Raw genomic sequence first — 24,601 nt, 5'->3', positions numbered from 1 at the left:
CTGAGTGAGTGAGTGAGTGAGTGAAAGGAAAAACTAAGAATTCCCAAAAAGGCCAAAAACTCAGTTTAAAAGGCGGGCAAAGAGAAAAGCCAACTAACCAGGGAAAGTGACTATAAAATGTCATGCTGAGCCAAACAGAGGCTACCAAAAAAAAAAAAAAGCGCGATCGATGCTTAGCGGCAACGAGAGACCTCCAAGAGGTGTTTTGCTGGTGAGGAATCAAGAGGAAGGTTGAGACTTCTGCGACACGGGGTCCATGCAAGCATCTGCACGCCCGAGCCAGCATTGCTCCTTCCTTACGCAAGGCTCGTTTTGCCATCTCCAAAACAGGTGGATTTTAGGAAGCCCCGCCCTGCCCGTCACGGATTATTATTTCCCTCTCCGAATTTACAACCGAAGCAGGCCAGGGGTGGCCAAGTGGGCGCAGGAAACTGCAAAGGTGCTACTAGCAGGTGCCTCCCCGAATGGAACAGTTAGGAAGGGCCGCCGCTACCTCCTCCCCTCCCGGGGCAGTTTCAGTGCGGGGCAGACCCAGGGAAACGGCACCTGTTGAAACCACTTGCAAAGGCGGCGGGCGGCTCTGGGGCTGGGTGGGAAAGGTCGCGTGAGCGAGGGACGCGGCCAAAGCAGCGCCCTGCCTTGGGAGTCCACCTCCTCCCGTGCCCCCATATCGGCGGCTTACCCAAGTGAGAAGCGCCCCGCATCGCTCGCCGGGGCCCATCTCGCCCATGGCTCCGCCGCTCTCGCAGGGAGCAGTCTTCCAAGAGCCACGCCTCCTAGAGCGGCTCTCGCGCCCCGTCCTGACGTCACCGGCGTGCAATTAAGGCGGAGGGGGGAACTGAAGGGGGGGGGAAATAAATGCCTCTGGAGACGCTCTAGGAAGTTATTATTCCATTCGGCTAAGGAGGGAGGCGGGGTTTGGCTCGCTCTCCTTTTTAATCGTAAGGAGGGCCGGGCGCTGGAGACGTCATATGGGAGAAGCAGGTCTGCGGGTGGGCGGTGTACTAAGAAATGCACTCTGTACATGCTCAGAGGCATGTTTTGTGTCACGTGTGTTCCCGTAGTACGGAAAACCATTGGGAAGGGTTGTTGTGGATGCTTGGCTGCTGGGGATGTCTTGGTTGTTGTTGATGTTTTGGCTGCTTGGTTGTTGTGGATGTCTTGGCTGCCCAGCCTTCTCAATCAAAACCCTCCAATAGATTCCCCCAGGGGCTCTGCGCCAGTAACGGGTTAGCAATAAATCGGTTCGCTACGGGATACGTTAAAATGTCGAGGAATGAAGTCTGGTGGAAAGGAGAAGCGGGAGTTGGATAGATTCAGGCAGGAGAGTCCCCACTAGGGGGTAGCAGCATGCCTCGCTTTTGGGTTACTCTAAGAGAGAATTTGATTTTGACCTGAGCGATGAGTCTCTTAAGGGAGAGGTCTCCAACCTTGGCAACTTTTAAGACTTGTGGACTTCAACTCCCAGAATCCCTCAGCCAGCAAAACTGGGTGAGGAATTCTGGGAATTGAAGTCCACAAGTCTTAAAAGTTGCCTCTGCGAGTCTAAGGAATGATCTCAGTGTCCCAGTTGGCGTTTCATTTGATACAGGCAAATAAATAAAATCTGCTTATTCTACAGTCTAAATAAATACTTGCTGAACTTCAACTATTAACAACCTGGAAGAAAGAAAAAAATAACACCAAAATGTGGCCTGTCACATTTTATTGCACACTTAATGGAGCATGCTATGTTATGTTGTCTATGGAGATTATCAGCTCTCCAGGTCATGGTTGTCCCAAAAGTGCTTTTTGGGAACTGAAGAAGCTTCTTGGATGAGAAGCTAAAGGAAAAAAACAACCCCAAAGACCAGTTGCTATGCTATGTTATTTGTTTGGTTTTAGATGAATTTTTACCTAAGGCCACAATCAGGTACCGTGTATATCAATTTTCTCTATAGCTCACATATTTCAACCCACCCCCCTTCACAAAAAAGAGCCTTAAGTGAGAAGTTAGCTACACTGATACTATCTTAATATTTTATCTCTTATGCTGAAACCATTAAAGACAGCCTCAACAGCTGTAAACAACTAGGAACTGTTACAAATTACTGTAGTAGTGGGAAGTCAGGGCAGCAACGAAGAACAAAGTACCTTAAAGAGGCTATGTGACCACAGTTATTGTGGCTTGCAAACCATCTTTTTGTAAATCATGTGAACCCAACCACACATGAAATAGCTAAACTATGGCTTAGCACAATATGTGAACCCCTACCTTCATCTCACTCTGTTCCTTAGCCCCCATCCAGTCCCGTGATTTTTAGTCAGGTTTGTTTTAGGTTTCCAAAGTCACACCTTTCCAACAATTTCACTCTGTTGTAGAAGTTCTTTCTCGTACTTTTTAGCTCCAAACTTCAGAAGTGGAATATTTAGGGCTGCAATGGTAGATATTTACTTAGAAAAATATCTTTTGGACATAACTAAATCTATGTTGACATCGTTATTATATTTTCATCCCATCTTTTTATGTATAATTTAATGCGGTGAACATACAGTATCTAATACTCTTTGCTTCTATTTTTCCTCACGACAACAATCGTCTAAGGTGGGTTGGGTTGAAAATGACTGGCCTAACCTCACCCAACCCAACCAGCTTTCATGCCTAAGGGAGGCACCAATTCAGAATCTCCTGATTTCTAGGCCGGTACCTTAACCACTACACCGAACTGGCTCTCAAAGTCATACAGAACTGACATGTCTAGACACTTAAAAATCTTATAATGCAAGTAAAAACAAGCATGCCAGATATCAACTTCAATCTTATTAGGTTGCTGTTAAATTTGATGCTTTTAAAAGAATATTCTTAGACCAGAGAAGCCCATAGTTTTGAGTTATATATTTATGACATGTAGGTAGAATTTTTCCTTTTATTCCTAACAAGATTTCAACCAGATATTTCTGGTATCTCTGGGAATTCTGAGGGTTGTGGTCCCAAAACATTTTATTAACACCCAGTTAGAAAAAGATTTCGAGATATGCAAAAATATCTTTAGTCTCAAAGATTCTGTTACATAGATGAAACTCATGGTAGTAACTTTTCCATGATGGCCCATCATATTTCAGAATAGCTATTAGAATCTATATTTTTTGCCTTTAAGTCCAACCAATTCTACACTAACTACTTAGAAGCCTTTGGCAAATATATATCCCGCCAGAGAGCAATATGTTTTATTTTCTCATGTCCTCTGCTGCTTGTAACCACTGAGATGGAAAACAAACTCCATGTGGGAAAGTTCCCAGCTGGGTTATTTTGGCTACCTTAGGTGGAAACATGTTATTGGCCTCTGTGACTCAGGAGCAACTCAGACACTGTCTGCTCCCAGCTTCCCTTCCTAGGACTGTCTAGTATTAACCCATATATTAGTTTTTCAAATTTGTTCCAAATGATGTGTACATTAAAAAGTATGTTCTTTTTGTGCTTTTACTGGTTAGGGGGTCATTTTCTGTCACTGCTATCACTATCACCAATATTATTCCATCTCTGTTCTGCAGATTATGCTGAACGGTTACTATACTTTTTAATTTTTCCAGGTACTCCAGATCAAATGTGACTGATCTGATTAACCACCTGATATGTTGGGATTAGAAATCCTATAATTCCTAAATAGCATAGTGAGTGGTCTTTGGATAGATTGAGAATTCTGGGAATTGCAACACCAATTCATCTGGAAGGGAACCTAGAAATACAGCATAAAGGATTTCCTAATTGAATTTCCACTTCAGCCGTTAACATTAGGTAGCCTTACTAGTTAATGTTCTTTTAGCCTTCCATCTGTGACACATAATGTATATATGAAGCACGTTTAATAATCAAGAAAAGTACCATAAATTATTGGATATGTATCTTTTCATAGTAGCTTTGATTCAGTTTTTGACTTCTCTTCCTGGATATCCCATCAGCTTTGATGATAACCTTAATTCTCAGTAGGATTGTTATCTGACCAATATGGTTTTTAAGAATCAGCCTTTAAAAGCTGGCCATTCTAATATGGCATCTTTTAAAGGTGGGGACCTAATTTCTTTTGTCTAACCATGCTGAATATATTATTATTAAGACCCCTCTTTTAGCTTTAGGACTTTTTGTTGATAAGGAAAGTTGTCTTGATTGAAACAAAGTGAAGAGTGTTTAAAATGGAATTTTCTGGCAATATCTTCCTACATACAGAGGAGTGAAACTGAAGGGCATTTCTATTGTAAGGCAATCTATTCAGCCTTGCAAATGATACTAGAATAATATTATTCTATCAGGTTTGTGTTATGATCCCATTTGTCACTTGATGTGTGGCATATAAAAAAATAATTTCAATAAATACTACATACTGGATTCTTATACGTTATTCTTATTGCAATCAACTTGGTGAATGGGAATTTACACATTGGCATGAAATAGTACTGTGTTACTGTTCGCTCCTCAAACATGCATATGCTGAGACAAAATTGTATCTATACTTTTTATCTAAAGCATCTTATGCTTTGTAATAGTTTCCAGTACGCTGGGTTTTATATCCTACTCTTACAGAGTATGAACGTATTTTAGTTGGACAGCATATATGGAAAAATGTATCCTTACACACTTTTCCATATATGTTGTCTAGTTAAAATGCTTTCTACATCACTTGTTTGATCTATGCTTCTGTTCTCCACAAATTAGTACAATGTAAACAAATCATACAACATTTGATTCAACCCAACAAATACCTCATTTGGACTCTTCATCCTCCGCCTTATATGATCCTCTATATCCCTGCCCACACCCATTTACTCTCTGCACAATGTATCCTATCACAAACTCTCTCACACATATATCCAGCCTCTTGTTACACGTACACACCCTGTCTCTGGCGTGCGGTTGTTGGGCAGCTGTTCTGCTCTAGGCACGTCCTGGTTGGAGAAGCCGCCCACAGTTAAAAACAGATGATTTCACAGAAAAGCAAACAGAGGAGGCAAGGGAAGGATATTTAGGAATGGGAAGGAGAGGTCAAGAAAGGAATATTTTGTTGCTGATTTTCTCTGTTTTGAGGTAAAAATATAGAATAGGATGACAGTAAGACTAGAAATTAGGAACTAGGCATATTTAGTTACACAATATATTACCCGCAGTGTCTAGAATAAAGTGTACTACCCAGTCAAACAGTTTGGGGATAACACCCAGGTCTGAAGCAGGACATGATTAATTCCAGGAAGAACAACCTGGGAATTTTAGTGACCAGGCAAACAGTAAGTTGGCATTGGATCAGAATTCTCTGGTTTGCTCTTGAGCTTCTATCAAACACATTTAATACTCCGGAGATGGGAGGTGATTCTAAGGTTATAAGATTAGGAAAAACATGAGTCCATATTTGTATACACTAAACAAGGAAGTTGAGATGGGTTCTCATTCATAGTAAATATCTACCATTCCCCATGGTCCGCATCAGTGGTTCTCCCGGGGGAGTGAGGGTGGGATGCCTTAGGGGGGTGCTAAGAGGCAAAGGTGGTGGCAAGGGGGCACTAAGATGGGCCAGGGGCTTGGCAGGTAGTTCACCAACCCTGTCCCCACGCCGCCACCCATGTCCACCCAGTCGTCTGCTCGCTGCTTTTCCCATTATCTTTTCCTGTTGGGGGCTTAGTGGGCTGCAAGATGGGCATCTTACTGGAATTTAATAACTCCGTGTTTCTGTCGGCTGGTCTCTTTAGGCTTGCAAAATACACAGCCTTTTTAAAGATTGGTTGGTAAGATGCCCATCTCACGTTGGGATGCAGTTTGGGGGTGGTCGGTCGGGTGGGGCGGAGCATAGTGTAGTGGGGGGCTGGGCAGGCCGAGAAATGGGCATCCTACCTAACACTTGTAGCTCCCTCACGTTCCACAGGGTTGTGTCCAGAGAAGCCCATTATAAAAGAAAACGTCTCGTGAGTTCAGTCAAACTTCTTAAACTTGCAAGACATTTTCTTTTAGAATGGGCTGCCCTGGACACAACCCCGAGGAACGTGATGGAGCTACAAGTGTCAGGTAGGATGCGTGTCTCATGGTGGGGCGCAGATTGGGGGTGATAGGTCAGGTTGGGGAGGAGCAGAGCGGGGGTTGGAAGGGCCGCGAGATGGGCATCTTACCTGACACTTGTAGCTCCGTCATGTTCCCTAGGGTTGTGTCCAAGACAGCTGGACACAAGATCGAAGATATTATGTAGTGAATTGTTTGTAGTGAACGGGATACCATTTGTTTAAACAAATGTATGTATTAATACTTGGATCACAGTGTTGCAGAATTACAATTGGTTCTCATGGGTTCCCAAACTTTCATTACTGTAAATCACACAATGGAGGTAAATGATGCTAAAGTTCAGTAATTTTGATCAATTTCTAAACCATCATTAGTCTGCCAGGATTTTACTGAATTTGCTGAAACAGCCAAACATTGTTTTAGTAATCTGAGGATATGTATATTTCTTTCTTTCTTCCCTCCCTCCTTTCTTTTTCGGTCTGTCTTCCTTCCTACCATCTTCTTTATTTCTTTCTTTCTTTCTTTCTTTCTCTCTCTCTTTCTTCCCTTCCTTCTTTCTTTTTCTGTCTTCCTTCCTTCCTTCCTACCATCTTTCTTTCTTCCTTTCTCTTTCTTTCCTTTTTCTTTCCTTCTTTTTTGTCTGTCTTCTTTCCTTCCATCTTTTTCTTTCTTTCTTTCTTTCCTTTCTTTCTTTCTCTTTCCTTCCTTTTTCTTTCCTTATTCCCTCCCTCCTTTCTTTTGCTGTCTGTCTTCATTCCTAACTTCTTTCTTTCTCTTTCCTTCCTTTTTCTTTCCTTCTTCCCTCCCTCCTTTCTTTTGCTGTCTGTCTTCCTTCCTTTCTACCATCTTTCTTTCTTCCTTTCTCTTTCTTTCCTTTTTCTTTCCTTCTTTTTTGTCTGTCTTCCTTCCTTCCATCTTTTTCTTTCTTTCTTTCTTTCCTTTCTTTCTTTCTTTCTTTCTTTCTCTTTCTTTTCTTTTTCTTTCCTTATACAGAATACAGAAAACTCTTCTCAGCAGGTCAATTAACAACTTCTCACAGTGAGAAGAGTTTCTGTATTTTGCAAACTTTTTTCCCTTAAAAAGACCAGCTGACAGACATAAACAGCTGTTAAACTCCATTAAGAAGCCCATCTCGTGGTGGGACACAGTTTGGAGGTGACAGATTGGGTGAGGTGGAGCAGAGTAGGGTGAGGGTTCTTAGGAAAGAAGAAAGACAGACAGAAAGATGGTAGGAAGAAGACAGACAGAAAAAGAACGGAGAAAGAAGGAATAAAAAAGGAAAGAGAAAGAGAGGTGGGTGGGTGGATGGATGGATGGTAGAAAGGAGGGAAGACAGACAGAAAAAGGAAGGAAGAAGGAAAGGAAAAGCAAAGCAAAGGAAAGGAAAGAAAGAAAGAAAGAAAAAAAGAAAGAGAAAGATGGTAGGAAGGAAGGAAGACAAAAAGAAAGAGAAAGAAGGGAGAGAAAAAGAAAGAAGGAAAGAAAGACTTATGACCACAGTTGAGCCTAACATTTTGGTTGCTAAGTAAGAGCATTGTTAAGTGAGTTTCACCACATTTTACTAGTTGGTCACGCCCACCCAGTCACCTGACAATCAAGCCACGCCCCCCTGAGGCTGGGGGCAGTGAGGATGCGTTTGCAGCACCAAGGGGACAGTGGACTGAAAAAGTTGGGAACCACTGGTCTACATAATCCTAATAGAATCTAAGGAAAGGGAGGGGGGCCTGTTCTGCTTGCATCCACCTTAATGGAAGCACTGGCCATCCATCTTGGCTTTTTGATGGTATTCTACTATTTGTCAAAGATGTAAACAGGCAGGTAAAGAAGCCAACGCCCCAAATGCTGTGGCCAAATTGTTTCTACCTAGTCATTAACTCCCAGTTTGTTAATGACCTTTAATAACTGGTAATTACAGCTTGGGCTAGGGAGGAACCAGGCAGGTGCTGGTGTCCAGAAGATCACACAACTCCAAATTATATTTATGGGCAGCACAGCAAGTAGCAGTTAAGAAGGATGGACATGAACAGTAAAAAGACCTGCTTTGATATGGCCAATTGAATGAATATAGACTTCTGCTTCTGTCCCTTATTGGAATTTCCCAACTGACAATAAGGGACAGGCAAGGTCTGTGGGACTGCCCCAAAACATCAGGATGGATAATTACAGAAATACTCCTTTAATATGCATTTTGCATGTCTGATCCATTTGATATCCCTGGGGTAGGTTAAGAATGACGCACACCCTGAAAAGGGTCTTTCCCTTGAACAGTTAAGATCCTTTCAACCAATCATGTATAATCTAGGACACAGGTGTCAAACTCGATCACGTCACGTGACGTATCACAATGTTTTTTGCCCTTGCGGCACTGAGATGGGCGTGGCCTGCGCATAATGCATCTGGCCCGCGGGCCGCCAGTTTGACACACCTGATCTAGGATGACTTCCAGGGCCATGTTTGTGGGATGCATGCAGTGGTGGTCAGCCACTTACTGGTGTGGGCTGACATGTGTACGTGAGCACCCCACGTGAGATTTGGCTTCTGCTCATTCACAGCAAGCCAAATATCACGAGATTTCGGCTGTTTTTGCTGATCTTTTTGTTTCCGTGCATGCGCAAAAACAAAAAACATCAAAAAATTGACAAAATCTCATGAACGCAAGCAAGATTTTGGCTATTTTTGCCCGTATTTTTGCTTTCGCGTATGCGCAGAAACAAAAAACCCAGTGATTTTTGCAAGAAATTTGTCAGTCATGCTGTTCCTGGGCCATTTCCATTACCCGTATGGCATCCTCCATGTGAGGAGAGGAGCCCATGACAGGATTTATTTTATTTTATTTTATTTTATTATTTTATTTTATTTTATTTTATTTTATTTTATTTTATTTTATTTTATTTTATTTTATTATTTTATTTTATTTTATTTTATTATTTTATTTTATTATTTTATTTTATTTTATTTTATTTTATTATTTATTTTATTTTATTTATTTATTTTGTCCAATACACAATACACATTGAAGAGAATAGACATGTAGTAATATATATAAAGAAAAGGATAGAAGAAAAGATATAAAAATAGAGGAGAAGATATATGAAGGGAAAAAAAGATATATGAGATAAAGGAGAGACAATTGGACAGGAGACGAAAGGCACACTAGTGCACTTATGCACGCCCCTTACTGACCTCTTAGGAACCTGCAGAGGTCAATCATGGATAGTCTAAGGGGAAAATGTTGGTGGTTAGGGGTTGACACTACTAAGTCCGGTAATGAGTTCCACGCTTCAACAACTCGATTACTAACATCATATTTTTTACAGTCAAGTTTGGAGCGGTTAATATTAAGTTTGAATCTGTTGCGTGCTCTTGTGTTGTTGCGGTTGAAGCTGAAGTAGTCATTGACAGGTAGGACGTTGCAGTATATGATCTTGTGGGCAATACTAATGATCCTGTTTTAGGAATCGTAGTCCTAAGCTTTCTAGACCCAGGATTGTTAGTCTACTTTCGTAGGGTATTCTGTTTCGAGTGGAGGAGTGAAGGGCTCTTCTGGTGAAGTATCTTTGGACATTTTCAAGGGTATTAATGTCTGAGATGCGATATGGGTTCCAAACAGAGCTGTATTCGAGGATGGATCTGGTGAAAGTATTGTAAGCTCTGGTGAATTGTATTGGGTGGCAATGATGGCTAGCTAATTTGCTACTCCCTCTGAGCCAAAAATTCTGATATTTAGCCCCCATCAGCTGGAGGAGCTTACTGGTGAATATAGATATAGGGAAAGAAAGCCTATTATGCTTTCAGACTCTGGAAAATAAACTGGAAGATTGATTTGCACATGGTCTCCTTCCCTTCTATGCAAACAGCAGTTTTCTCTAGAGACTTCTTCCCTACCCTCGCCAGTGGCCACTTCAGAGCAGCCATGGCTTTGACCCGAGTGAGCAGAGTGAGCTTTTCCCGGCAGGCAAGTGGCTGAGCCCTTGGCCCTGCTGGGAAGGGAAGTCTGCTCTCTATGACTCATTACACTGGGCGAGGCAACCCCCTCCTTTCGTGACCGCAGCCACCACAAGACTCAAGCCCAGATAACAGTAAGGAGGGAAATGCAACACAGCAATGCGAGCGAGCTCTCTCCCCCTTCCCCCCCCCTCTCTCTCACACACACATGCAAAAGTAAATACATTTATCTTTATATTAGGAAAATTTGTCATGGAATATACATGGAGTGCCAGAAGTGAGTTTTTCATCAACATGGATACATTTTTTAATCAAGGTCTATAAGTTTGTGCTATTTGTATAGGGAATGTGGTGATAAATGCATGCTTGTTACAGAATGTGGGAATGATGAAAACTAATCTTCCCCAGGATGATGCTGTCCAGATGGTTTTGGCCTACAACCTCCATAATCTCACAGGCAGAAAGATTAGAAAGGCAAAAGTCTAATATATTGTGTATTATTTCAACATTAATTCCCCTGTAGTGTGATTACTAGTAGTTGAGTTCTCCCTGGTTAGGATAGATAGATAGATAGATAGATAGATAGATAGATAGATAGATAGATAGATAGAGAGAGAGAGAGAGAGAGAGAGAGAGAGAGAGAGAGAGAGAGAGAGAGAGAGTCTACGGAGATGGGTGTCATACAAATGTAATAAATAAGAGAGATAGAGATAGAGATAGACAGACAGACAGACAGACAGACAGACAGAGATAGAGAGATAGAGATAGCATCTACGGAGAGGAGCGGCATACAAATTGAATTAATAATAATAATAATAATAATAATAATAATAATAATAATAATAATTAGAGAGAGAGAGAGTCTATGGAGATGGGCGGCATACAAATCTAATAAATAAGAGAGATAGAGAGATAGAGATAGACAGACAGACAGACAGACAGACAGACAGACAGACAGAGATAGAGAGAGAGAGGTAGAGTCTACGGAGAGGGGCGGCATACAAATCTAAATAATAATAATAATAATAATAATAATAATAATAATAATAATTATTATTATTATTATTATTATTATTATTAGATAGAGATAGAAAGAGATAGATAGAGATAGATAGATAGATAGATAGATAGATAGATAGATAGAGAGATAGAGAGATAGATAGATAGATAGATAGATAGATAGATAGATAGAGAGATACTATACATGCTTTGGCTGCATCATCTTTGGCTATCTGTTTTTCCCATGAGGAACTTATTTTATATATTTATTATATTTATTGTAGGGCACTATGTCACACATAGTCTGTGCCTTGTGTCCATTGGGAAGTGGTTTGTGTGCGTGTATGCCTGTGGCTGTCGTGCAGCCCAAGGAGTGTGCACCTTAACTATGGGTAAAGGCAAGTGGTGAACTTGGTGACCTTGTTTACTTCACCCTCGGCTGTGGGGAGTACAAAGGGAAGCAGTCAAGACTTGCAGTGGGAGGAGATCAAGGAAAAACAGCCTGGTAGTGGTAGCACATATTCCCAGTTCCCATGACAGCAAGAAGACTTGTGAATTGGGACATATCCCCACACCCCATTATGGTGCAAGGTTTGCCTCTGTCCCACGTCATTACCATGGTAGCAGCTGCTTCCTGTATCGTCTGGCAGATCCCAAGGCCTCAACAATGAACTTCCTGTCAGAGAAGGGAAAGCACATCCTAGCTGGGGTTGGAAAAAGAGTAGGCAGAACTCACTGCTGGGGCATGGGACCTGAGACTTTCCTACTTTGCAGGGCATTGGGTTCACCAGTCCTCTAAATCAGTGTTTCCCAACCTTGGCCACTTAAAGATATCTAGACTTCAACTCCCAGAAGTCCCCAGCCAGCATTCACTGGCTGGGGAATTCTGGGATTTGAAGTCCAAATATCTTCAAGTGGCCAAGGTTGGGAAACACTGATCTAGATCACATGTCAGACCAAAGCAGCACGACATCCACCCAACCTAACATAACCATTGGGCTAATGCTCTTCTCTTTATAACATACACACACCATAACCTCACCCGATTTCCAATCTAATAAATGTAGCCTAGGATTCTCCACTGGTCCAGATAGCTCCTTAGATCCAGCCAGATCCCTTCTGCCTTACAAATCATTTCACTGCAGGAGGCAGGCTGGATGCCAGCTCCGGGCTTGATATCTGAGAACACCCCCAGCTTCCCTCCCTTTTTCTGGGCTTGGTCTAGTGCAGCTGCTGGGAAAAGGAGTGGAGTAAAGCTGACGCAGGGATGGGGTGTGGGGAGCAGCTCCCAGGCTTTGGAGTGCCGCCCAAATTAAATTAACCCTTCCCTGGGCAACTGTACAGGATGTGCCAATCTTTGGAGGAGGCAGCGCACCCTTCCAGCGCTGTGGGGAAATTATAGTGATTCATACAGGATAGAGACACTCTCCTACCTATCAGGGACCCAGCTGAATGCCTTCACTGTATAAATCAGGAAAATTTGGGGTGGGGGGCAAGACAGACGAGGAGACTGGATCAAAGACAAGCCATTTGCAACAGTGAAACCGAATTTATTATTGGAACCCTATGGCACATGTGCCCTCAAAGTGGAGAAAAGTTCACACATCCCATATTCTCCCTTATCAGGCGTTGTATAAATTAGGTGGCAGTTGCTCAATGAGCAATTTAGTCTGTATCTTCCAAACTTCTAGAGCAGTGATGGTGAACCTTTTTACCTCAGGTGGCGAAAGCAGGCACATGTGTACCTACACCCATCATTCAGTGCCCCCTATGAGGCCCACCCCCTTGCACATGCATACATGACCCCCCCCCACGTTGCCCCCAAACATGACACCCCCACTCCCCCATTTTCCAACTTCCGAGGACCTCTGGAGGCTGGAAATGGCCCATTTCCGAACTTCCGGTAGGCCCGGTTTTTGCCCTCCCCAGGTTTCAGAGGCTTGCTTACATTCTGAGGAGGGCAAAAACACCCTCTCCCACCCACCCACCTAGAGAGTTCGAGGCTGTAATCCGCACTAACCAGGTACTAACTTTGTCATCAATCCCAGGAATTGGGATATGGCTCCACGTGTCACCTGTGGGTTGGCATCATGGTTCCAGAGTATCAAGAAACGATACACCACTTTTTAAAAAATATTTATGTGAAAGTGCTCCTGAACTATTACTGGTTCAGTTCATGACCTTGTACTTAGCATGTAATAAGGAATAGATGTAATAACAATCGAGTTGTCTAAGCATGGAACTCATTACCAGACTCAATAGTGTCAACCCCTAACCCCCAACATTTCTCCCTTAGACTATCCACGATTGACCTCTCCAGGTTCCTAGGAGGTCAGTAAGGGGTGTACATAAGTGCACTAGTGTGCCTTTTGTCCCCTGTCCAATTCTCTCTCCTTTATCTCATGGATTTTATTGTACATTGTTTATGATTGTTGTTAGCCGCCCCGAGTTTTCAGAGAGGGGCGGCATATAAATCCAATAAAACTAAACTAAACTAAACTAATATATTTTCGTCCTTTCATATATCTTTTCCTCTATTTTTATATTTTTCTTTATATATATTACCCCATGTCTATTCTCTACTATATGTATTGTGTATTGGACAAATAAATAAGTAAGTAAGTAAGTAAGTAAGTAAGTAAGTAAGTAAGTAAGTAAGTAAGTAAGTAAGTAAGTAAGTAAGTAAATAAATAAACAAAAAAACCAACAACAAATAAATAAATAAATAAACAAACAAATAAATAAAAATAATAATAGATGTTGCAGTTGTGAAAAAAAGGAAAGAATTTGGGGGGGGGGGGGGAAACGGTTAAAATAGAATGGGATGAAAACCAGTTCCAGGCGAGGAAGGTACAAAATATATTGATTCCTTAGCAGAATTCTGGCAGCGGAACTTTCCTTCTTTCTTTCTTTCTTTCTTTCTTTCTTTCTCTCTCTCTTTCTTTTTCTCTCTCCTTCCTCCTTTCCTTTCCTTTCATTGCAAACTGTGACCAGACTACAAAAATGGATCAGAGAGTATGTGATGTGAAGTACAGGTATATATTTTGCTGTATACTGGGTGATTTGTACAGATATATTCCCGGGGTAAAACAATTAAATATTCATTTCTATAAGCCGGGGGTTTTCAAACAGTGAATCAGGATCCCTGGATTAAAGGCCACAATTTTGGAGAAAATGTGATTAGGCTGACAACATTAGCTGAATTCTAAACATTTTTTTCTGTATTTGTTTATTATATATTAGCCTATTCATGGTAACCACTACATCGTACCATATTGGAAAACCTAAGCCAATGCTATTACATGCAAATATTGTTTTTCTTATTCATCTCAAACACCGTCATGTAGGCACATGTAAGATGCAAAACGGTCCTCGTAGAAAGTATTTCTGAGCATGAATGCAGATTTTCCAGACGGATTATGGAGGGGAGGAGGGGAGGAATTCCCACTGAGTTGATCCAGCCTCATACGCCCTATCTGGCTCAGCATGTCCTTCCCTGCCGGGGCCCTTCCTCCACCCTTTGCAGCTGTGTAGCCTCCAGCTTGAAGCCATGTAGATTTTGCAAGTTAAGCAAGGTCAGATCAGGGGAAAATGTGGAAGTGACAGCCCTAAGGAAAGGGTAAGGTGCTGTAAGGGTACTCCGTTTAACATCATAACTTCTTCCATCCTGCCATTCCAGTGCTAGGAAGTGCTGTGAATTTGGAGGTAATGTTGAGTAAGAGTAGGTTCAAGCGAAGCTGCTTCTTGTATCTTCTCCTCTTCCTCTTCCTCTTCTTCCTCCTCACCTCATTTTCCTTCTTATCATCACCATCACTATATTACCATCTACCCTAGCCCACTAACATGGGTATACTGTATCTTGCTGGGCTGCAGTAGGAGATGCCTGCTATTTGCAAGTATTCAGTTTTAATAATTTCAGTCACCTCCTTAATTTCTATTCCTAAATTGCCCTACAGGGCTGTTGGGTGGCAATTAAAGAGCACAATGTTCTCCATCCCAAAGACAGCTGCATTTTCATGCAGGTGTTTCTTTTATTAAACAGCCGCCTGTACCACACAGAGAACTGTATTCATCTCTTTGGGCAAGGAACAATAATTTAATTTAGTGATTTGTAGCAGACAGCATGGTTACTCTGCTTTTTAGCATTTGATCTGAGTTCAAACAGAATTGTCTTCAAATATTTTCTTTTCTTTTCTTAGTTACCCCTAGCCTCTGTTTTCTTACATAGAAGATTGACGACAGAAAAAGACCTCATGGTCCACTTAGTCTGCCCTTATACTCTTTCCTATATTTCATCTTAGGATGGATATACAGTGGTACCTTTACTTATGAACTTAATTAGTTCCGTGACCAGGTTCTTAAGTAGAAGTTTGTAAGAAGAAGCAATTTTTCCCATAGGAATCAATGTAAAAGCAATTAATGTGTGTGATTGGGGAAACCACAGGGAGGGTGGAGGCCCTATTTCCTCCCAGGAAATTCTTAGAGAGGCTCCACAGAGGCTTCTCTCTGTCTTTTCCGGTTACAGTTTCGAAGGCTCGGGTTTGTAAGTGGAAAATGGTTCTTGAGAAGAGACAAAAAAACACCCGGTTCTTATCTAGAAAGTAGAGGTGTTCTTAGGTAGAGGTACCGATATATGTTTATCCCAAGCATGTTTAAATTCCGTTTCTGTGGATTTACCAACAACATCTGCTGGACGTTTGTTCCAAGCATCTACTACTCTTTCAGTAAAATAATATTTTCTCACATTGCATCTGATCTTTCCCCCAACTAACCACAGATTATGCCCCCTTCTTCTTGTGTTCACTTTCCTATTAAAAACACTTCCCTCCTGAACCTTATTTAACCCTTTAACATATTTAAATGTTTCAACCATGTCCCCTCTTTCCCTTCTGTCCTCCAGACTCTGCAGATTGAGTTCATTAAGTCTTTCCTGATAAATTTTATGCTTAAGACCTTCCACCATTTTTGTAGCCCGTCTTTGGACCCATTCAATTTTATCAATATCTTTTTGTAGGTGAGGTCTTCAGAACTGAACACAGTACAGTATTCCAAATGTGGTCTCACCAGTGTTCTATACAGTGGGATCACAATCTCCTTCTTCCTGCTTGTTATACCTCTAGCTATGCAGCCAAGCATTCTCCTTGATTTCCCTACTGCCTGACTGCTCTGTTCACCCATTTTTAGACTGTCAGAAATCACAACCCCTAAATCTTTCTCTTCTGAAGTTTTTGCTAACACAGAACTGCCAATACAATACTCAGATTGAGGATTCCTTTTCCTTCTCCTTAAAGATCATTATGAGTCTTAGACTTGGTTTCAATAGTGGATATTTGTCCACAGAATGGATGATCTGGTGATTTTTAAAAACTTGTTTAAAAACAGCAGGGAACTACAGTGTTGTAAAGAAACATTCCATGCTCAAGTTTTGGGGTTCGTATATTATATAAATACAGGCACATTGGAAGCTGTGGTTGATTTTTAAAGGAATTATAAACAGGCAATAGTCACTCAACTCACAAGCTAATTGTTGTCTTTGTTTCTATTTGGTTTTCATTATGCTCCTGTTTGAAATGATTGGGCTTCCTTTCCTACACTGATAAAAGTCCAAACTGTGCACAATATTATTATAGTGTACCTATAAAAAGCTTTCTCAAAAATCATTTTTATATTCTCTGTATCTACAAGTAATCCTCAACTTATAATCACAAATTGGACCATAATGGAGTCGATGGGCGGCATACAAGTCCAATTAATAAATAAATTTCCATTGCTAAGCAAGGCTCTTGTTAAGCAAACCCAATTTTACAACTTTTTTTTTTTTGCTATAGTTAAGTGAATTACTGCAATTGTTAAGTGAATCAGATGGTTGCTAAGCAAATCCAGCTTCTCCCATTGACTTTGTTGGAAGCTGGCTGTAAAAGTTGCAAATGGTGATCAGATGACGGATGCTGCAACTGCTACAAATGCATACTGGTTACCAAATGCCCAAATTTTGATCACATGAATGCTGTTATGTTTGTGAGTGTAAGGATGGGTCATAAGTCACTTTTTTCATTACCATTGTAACCTCAAAAGGTCACTAAACAAATGGGTGTTATGGTAAATCAAAGATTATCTGCAGAACAAATATCCAGCAAGTAAAATATTTATTTAGCTCTATATATTTTCTATTTTCTATGCTATATGAATACAGTAACATCTATATACATATGGAACGGTGTGTCTCCAGGCTAAATTAAAAGGGAAAAAAAGGTTTCGCAACTAATGATTTGGGACTAGGAATACAGCCGGTTGCTTATTGAAATTGGGATTTGATTTCCAGAGTAGGTAAGACTGAAATAATGTTAACTATGGGATTGACATAGAATTCAGATGTTCTAGACTTCTTATGGAATTCTTTTGTCAGTCATTTAGGCCAGCTCATCTTAATGAATTAGTTGCCTTCAGCATGAAGTGGGGCCAATCTTTGGGCAGCCAAAGGCTGGCTTTAATAATTGGGGAAAGGGTCATAAAGTTGGTGGGGCTATATCGCACACGTAGTAAAGGTCGCGTTTTGCAGGCATCAATTTTCCATTTTCTTAAGTATGCTGTACTTACAGTAGTCCTTAATATACATCCGTAGTAGATGGGTAAGATATCCTTACCCATTAAGATTGTATATTGTGACAGTTTTACGTTTTTTGTGGCAATTATGAAGCAAACAGGGCAGTTGTGAAGCAGCTAGTAGTTTGCTGTCGATGCATTTTTGTTAATAACTGTAAGTGCTTGTTTCCAATGAAACCATTGAAAAACACAGTCATGATGTGACCATGGAATGCTGCAAACAGCCATAAATGCAGCCATATTGCCAAACACCAGAACTTTGATCATATGACAATTGAAAGTTTGAATATGGCTCTTAAGACCCTTTTTTCAGATCAATAATAACTTTAAACAGTCACTAAATCAAAGGCTACTGTATTTGGAGACTTTTGAATTTTAGCCCTCAATATCATGGATAGTTGTGCTTTAGATTGTCATTGATCAGCTTTTATATTCATGGTGATTTCCATGGGCTGTAGAGAGGGAAGCCAGAAGCCATATAGGAGAAACTCGTATATCATATATCTAGGAGCTTGTATATTCCTAGAGTCATTAGTAATCTTTTTTGCTTTGGTATTATTATTCCAATATTGCAATTTAAGTATACATTGCAAGTTTGTTGGTCTTCCCAGTCAACATGTTTTTTGATTTACACTTAACTTGACAAACTAAACTGAAGCAATTGATTTAGTAAACTAATAAGGCATGCTTGCCAGCTTGTTGTCTCCCCATTGCAGGCCAGGTCATATTCTAATAAAGACTAAATCCTGGAGATGTCACAAAATAGTTGTGTCCGCAATCACAGCCCGAGGTGATAAAAGTCAGACGCTGGGATTACTTTTGCAATAAAAGGAAAGGAAAAATTACAACATATGTGGTATATGTTATAATGTAACATAAGATTCCATTCATAGGTTTTCTAAGGTTAACACTATTGAAACAGGATTTAGATTTATGTTTTCTGAATGTGAACTGTTAAATTTTAAGAATGGCAGTGTCTGTCTCTCTCTCTGTGTAATGTTTGAAGAGATAGTCAATCAGAAGAAGATTCAACTTCTGCTGTATAGTTTATTGGCTGTCACAAGTGCATTTAGTCAATTTAAATATTTCAGTTTGAGATTAAAGAACAACTGTGTGGTTTTGGAGCACTATTGTAGATGACCGGGTTGAGCCTGAGGGCTGGGTCAAATACATCATTAGTGCAGTCCATACACCCTGTAAGAAATCACCACCACTCCCTTGAAGTCCATGGACTTTTATATGGCACGAATTTACATTGACTGTTTGTAGATCATATTCTTGTGTATATTTTAAATGGAATAAACTACTAGTGCTTTTCAACTCAGTCCTGCCTCCTGGTTTTCTGTACCTGACAACTTTAGGCCCTCTCTCCCCATGTTCCTTTTGTATGCACATCAAAAAGTAACTGCTCTGCTACTCCACCAAATACATTGCTTCCCTGATGTCCTTTTCCCTTTTTATGAGTCAAGCTGGCCTCAATGTCCTTTGCCTTCATTATTACATTTACAGTTCAGGCATGCAGATTGATGTACAGGAATGAATAGAGAGCAAGCACACACATCCCCTAACTTTCTTCTATGGGAATTATACACTGCTCAAAAAAATAAAGGGAACACTCAAAGAACACATCCTAGATCTGAATGAATGAAATATTCTCATTGAATACTTTGTAACAAAGTTGAATGTGCTGACAACAAAATGAAATTGTCAATCAGTGTTGCTTCCTAAGTGGACAGTTAGATTTCACAGAAGTTTGATTTACTTGGAATTATATTCTGTTGTTTAAGTGCCGCACACGTTTAACCCATGGCCACGCGGGCCTTCAGGTGTAAAAGCACTCTGCACTCGCACAGAAGATTGGGAAACAGGTTCCAGCAGATTAAAACCCTTGCTTTTTGAAGCGTGTCGTGGCTGGCGGTATATTAAAAACGATAAAACGAAGCTGCTCTATCCCATTTCGAACGGTTGTGCCATCTCGGCTGGAAACTTCAAGAGGCGCTCAATGGGATCCTTAGGCTTAGAGCTTTTTCACACCATGGCTGGATGGGCCGGGGTCCTTAGGTGGGGTGGGGTAGGGAACTCGATTACCTGGGGAAGGGGGGCTATAGAGATTGCTCCCCATTCAATCCGTGACTAGCAAGGGAGAATAGGAGAGTAGCCTTGGATCCCTTTCCTCTTGGGCTGCCCCCTCCCTCCCCTAATGTCTTTTAAGGCCGCCTTGGAACCAAGAGCAGTTATTTCCCTCGGGCAGCTACGTGGAAAAGTTTTTGGGGCCGGAGTGGGGGGTGGGGGTGGGGTCGGACAAGGGATCGGCCAGTCTTTTCAAACGGGCCCGCTCGCGGTTCGCGCCCCTTCCGCCCCGCCGCTGACTCAGCACTTCCTGGCTGCTGACTGGAGCTTCGAGGGAGGCGCCTCCTGAATCCTCCTCGGCCGGCCCGTTGGGAGCTGCTCGCTCGGAACTCCTGCCCCCGCAAAATAAGGGCAGCGAGTTCAATTCGCCCTGCGTGCTCCTCGCCCTTCCCTCCCCTCCAGGATGTGAGCAGGGCTGAGGGAATGAGGTTCAACTCGCCGGGCCGGTCGAATGCCTGCAGGCCCCGGAACTTCATTCCGTAGCGTTGAGCAGGCCAGGCCCGGGAGCCACAGTCTCTTCCCAGTTGACCTTGCCTCGTGCCACCCCGGATGGTTGGCAATAGGAGGCTTGATAAGATGGGCGACTGCGGACGTCGTTAGCTGTGTTTACACACGTGGTTATCTATGGTGAAGAACATATCTTGGTTGACTCAAATAATGCTCAAAAAAATTAAGGGAACACTTAAACAACACAATATAACTCCAAGTAAATCAAACTTTTGTGAAATCAAACTGTCCACTTAGGAAGCAACACTGATTGACAATTTCACATGCTGTTGTGCACATTAGACTTTGTACAGAACAAAATATTCAAAGAGAATATTTCATTCATTCAGATCCAGGATGTGTTATTTATGTGTTCCCTTTATTTTTTTGAGCAGTATATTACTGAGTGTCATACAAGACACCCAAAAGACAACCAGAGCAGCATACAAGCCAAAATAAATATTTTTTAAAAAAAAGCTTTTAGGTATTAGAGGATTGTGTTGCCTCAAACCAGCAGTTGGGTCATATGAACAAAACCTTCATAGAATAGGAAACTCCCTCCCTCCCTTTTTTAAGGTTACTGCCTACATCTCACAAACAGCAGATGTTGAAATCTTAGACACTCGCTTTAAAACAAGGGATTTATCAAACAGACTCGCCAAGCTGAGTGTAGAAATCTGTTGAAGATGCATAAAATGTTTTTGACCATATTGCAAAGTAATAATAATTGAACAAACAAATACTGTATATAATTTATTTATTTGTGCGATCACTAACGCTATTGTTAGGTTTACCCTGTTAAAGATCTGAGGGCTTGTCAGTAGTATACAATGGGAAAAGGTACTCTACAGTACCCCAGACAGCCCCAACCCATTCTAAATAATAATAATAATAATAATAATAATTTATTAGATTTGTATGCCGCCCCTCTCCGCAGAATCGGGGTGGCTCACAACAATAATAATAACAATGTGATAATGTAACAAATATAATATTTAAAAGAAAGCATCCAAAACCCCATCATTTAAAAAAACCATACAACACAAGCATACCATACATAAAACTATATAAGCCTGGGGGAGATGTCTTAATTCCCCCATGCCTGGTGATATAGGTGGGTCTTAAGCAATTTACAAAAGACAAGGAGGGTGGGGGCAGTTCTGATCTCTGGGGGGAGTTGATTCCACAGAGAAGACTCTTCCCCTGGGTCCCACCAGACAACATTGTTTAGTCGATGGGACCCAGAGAAGGCCAACTCTGTGGGACCTTATCGGCCGCTGGGATTCTCAGATAAGTTCCTGGATATATCTTAGTTGGATCTGAGGGAGCCATCAATGTTCTATAGGATACTCAACCAATTTGGAAAACAATGCATCAGACAAAGCCAGTGGGGGTTTTTTAATGACCATCTGTTGATTAAGCCTCAAATTCTGTGGTTACACACATTATTGTAATACAGTATTTGTTTGTTGCTGTCTGTATTATTTATTAGATTTGTATCATGTCTTTCATTCAGGAGTTTGGGCAGTATCCACAGCATTCCCTCCTGATTTTTCCTTGTGAGGTAGATTGGGCTAGATAATCCCTTGTATTGTGGTTTGTTAATAATTGTTTATGGATTGCCATATTGCGTGAATTCATCCATTGGTGGTGTAGTCAACCCATAGCTAAAGAAAATATGGCTTAATGCAGTGTATGATAGATATCGACAGGGGCTATCAATGATGTCAACATGACAGGTGGAACCTGAGCAATTGAGAGTCTGTCCCTTTTTTGCTTGAATAAAATGCATACATTACATATTAAAAAAATACTTTGATTTGATACACCTGTTGTTCTGAAATGGTTGACAGCCTTGTAGGTACAATTTTTTAAAGACTAAATGTTGCAGAATGGGAAAACTTTAAAATAAAAATAAGGGACATTCCTCCAATTTACGAACATTTAAATGCTCTGCTATAGAGCGTTGGCTGTTTGATCTGATGACTGTATAATACAGTGATCCCTTGCCACTTCGCAGTTCACCGTTCGGGGATTCGGTGCATTGCAGGTTTTTATAACATATTAATGGAAAAAATATATCGCGGATTTTTGCTACTTCACGGATTTTCTGCGGAACTCGATCTGAGACGCTACTTGCCTACATGAGATTGTAAACAACACATGATTGGTTGATTGATGGAGAAGTGACCAACCGGAGAGTGCTGCTTTGTATCCCAGAGCCTGATTGGCTCAGTACAGTAGCGCGTTGTTTACTTCTTGTCTGCGCAATTTCCCTATCTCTGAGTCTGCTCCTACACTCGGCCATTTCATGTGGAGCATCATTTCATTGCGTAGGTTTAGGAATTCAAAACATTTTACAGTAAGTGTAAAGGTACAATACATGCACAGAATAGTGTAAGGATGGTTATTGAGGGAATGGGAAAGGTTTATGTAGCGTAAAAGCGTAGGGGAGAGTTTTTATAAAGCCTTAAAATAATGTATAAATAAATAAATAGTGTCCCTACTTTGCGGATTTTCCTTTATCATGGGTGGTCCTGGAACATAACACCTGTGATAAATGAGGGGTCACTGTACCATCTGTTAAATCATATTTAGCACATATTACATACAAATGAAGAATAACGATGAATAGAAGCTACAACCTTGAGAACTTCTGAAGGGTATGTAGTTAGCCAATATTTGGACTGGTGGCCTGATTTATCAGAACTCCTGTTCTCATGTAAAATAGGAGGAGATTGGCAGTGCTGAGGAAACAGCCTCTGCCTCTGACATGAAACATTTCCTCTCACTCTTAACCACTTCCTGAGAACCAACTCATTCTTTTTAAGACAGTATATATTTGCAGGCACAGACCAAGAGAATGGTGGGTTAGTATGGCTGCACATTCCCCTCTGGTATTCTACATAGGAAGACAAACCCCAGAATTGTTTATGATGTTACTTTATTAGACATTCTAAAATCTCTTATCCCTTCTTTTCTTCTCCCCCTCCTAGAAACAGGAACCAGAAGGTTGGAAATTAAAATTCTATCCTTGCTTCATACTTGATTCCTTGGGAAAATCCCTGCCACTCCCTAGCCTTTTTTTTCTCATATACGGTGCTTGCATTACATGTTTGGGGTTGAGAGGTGTGACTGTTTTTTCAGTAGAAATGGTAGTGAATCAATAGCAATGTCATGCCTAAACTAATGTATCTACTGTGTTTATTTAATTTTGTCTAACAACTTAATAATTATTAGGAATGAAATTTATTTTGATTATTTATTTATTTGACTTATTATTATTATTATTATTATTATTATTATTATTATTATTATTATTATAGACATATCATTATGCCACTCTTTTTGAAGCTTTTAGGGTGGTGTACAACGTAATAAATACAAACAATACATGTGTAGAAATATAATTATTTTAAAAGAAATATACAAATTAGCAAAATTCTACAAAAAACATGCACAGTCATCCACATTAATCCAATTCAATCATTCACAACATCGGCAAGAGACAATCTCGTTGCTCACGGCCCCCAGGCCTGAAGGCAGAGGTAGGTCTTCAGAGCTTTACAAAAGACCAAAAGAGAGGGGGCAGTACGTATCTCTGGAGGGAGTTCATTCCAGAGGCCACCACAGAGAAGGCTCTTCCCCAAGCCCTGCCAGACAACATTGTCTGGCTGACGGGACCTGGAGAGGGCCGACTCTGTGAGACCTAACTGGCCGCTGGGATGCATGTGGCAGAAGATGGTCCCATAGGTAATCAGGTCCTGCGTCATGTCAGGCTTTGTAGGTCATAACCAGCACTTTGAATTGTGCCCGGAGACCAATTGGCAACCAATGCAGTTCATGGAGTGATGTTGAAATGTGGGCAGATCTTGGGAGCCCCTCAATAGCTCATTCAGCTGCATTTTGTACAATTTGGATTCTTCAAAGGCAGCCCATGTAGAGAGCATTGCAGTAATCAAACCTTGAGGTGATAATGGCATGAGTGACTGTGAGAAGTGGCTCCCTGTCCAAATAGGGCTGCAACTGATGCACTAGGCGTACCCGTACGAATGCCTCCCTCACCACAGCCAAGAGATGGTCTTCTAAGGTCAGCTGTGGATCAAGGAGGACGCCCAAGTTGCAGGTCCTTTCTGAGGGGGGCAAGAACTCCCCCCCCCCCACGGTGATGGACAGACAGATGGAATTGTCCTTGAGAGGCAAAACCCACAGACATTCCATCTTGCCAGGGTTGAGTCTATTAATGCCCATCCAGACCCTGACAGCCTCCAGACACCAGCACAATACCTCCACTGCTTCAATGAGTTGACATGGGGTGGAAATGTATAGCTGAGTATCATCAGCATACTGATGGGAACTCACCCCATGCCATCAGATGATCTCACCCAGTGGTTTCATGTAGATATTAAACAGCAGGGT

The 24,601-nt window shown here is 41.3% G+C and overlaps 1 protein-coding gene across 4 annotated transcripts in view; it reads right to left on the bottom strand.

The window, feature by feature from the left end:
• Positions 1 to 943, bottom strand: part of HOOK2 (hook microtubule tethering protein 2) — a 38,263-nt gene extending 37,320 nt beyond the window's left edge. For 2 of the 4 annotated variants that reach the window (XM_070739498.1, XM_070739499.1), the window contains exon 1: positions 683 to 815. In XM_070739498.1, coding sequence (XP_070595599.1) covers positions 683 to 730 — 48 coding nt within the window. In that variant the 5' untranslated portion in view covers positions 731 to 815. Of the gene's footprint in view, positions 1 to 682 lie in introns of all 4 variants that reach the window. The other 2 variants (XM_070739500.1, XM_070739502.1) reach the window with 2 other exon arrangements.
• Between the last annotated feature and the right edge of the window lie 23,658 nt (positions 944 to 24,601).

Source organism: Erythrolamprus reginae, chromosome 2 (assembly GCF_031021105.1).
Source record: "Erythrolamprus reginae isolate rEryReg1 chromosome 2, rEryReg1.hap1, whole genome shotgun sequence".
NCBI classification, from domain to species: domain Eukaryota; kingdom Metazoa; phylum Chordata; class Lepidosauria; order Squamata; family Dipsadidae; genus Erythrolamprus; species Erythrolamprus reginae.
Note: the sequence above shows the minus strand (reverse complement) of the source record. Positions and strands in the feature narration are given on the sequence as shown.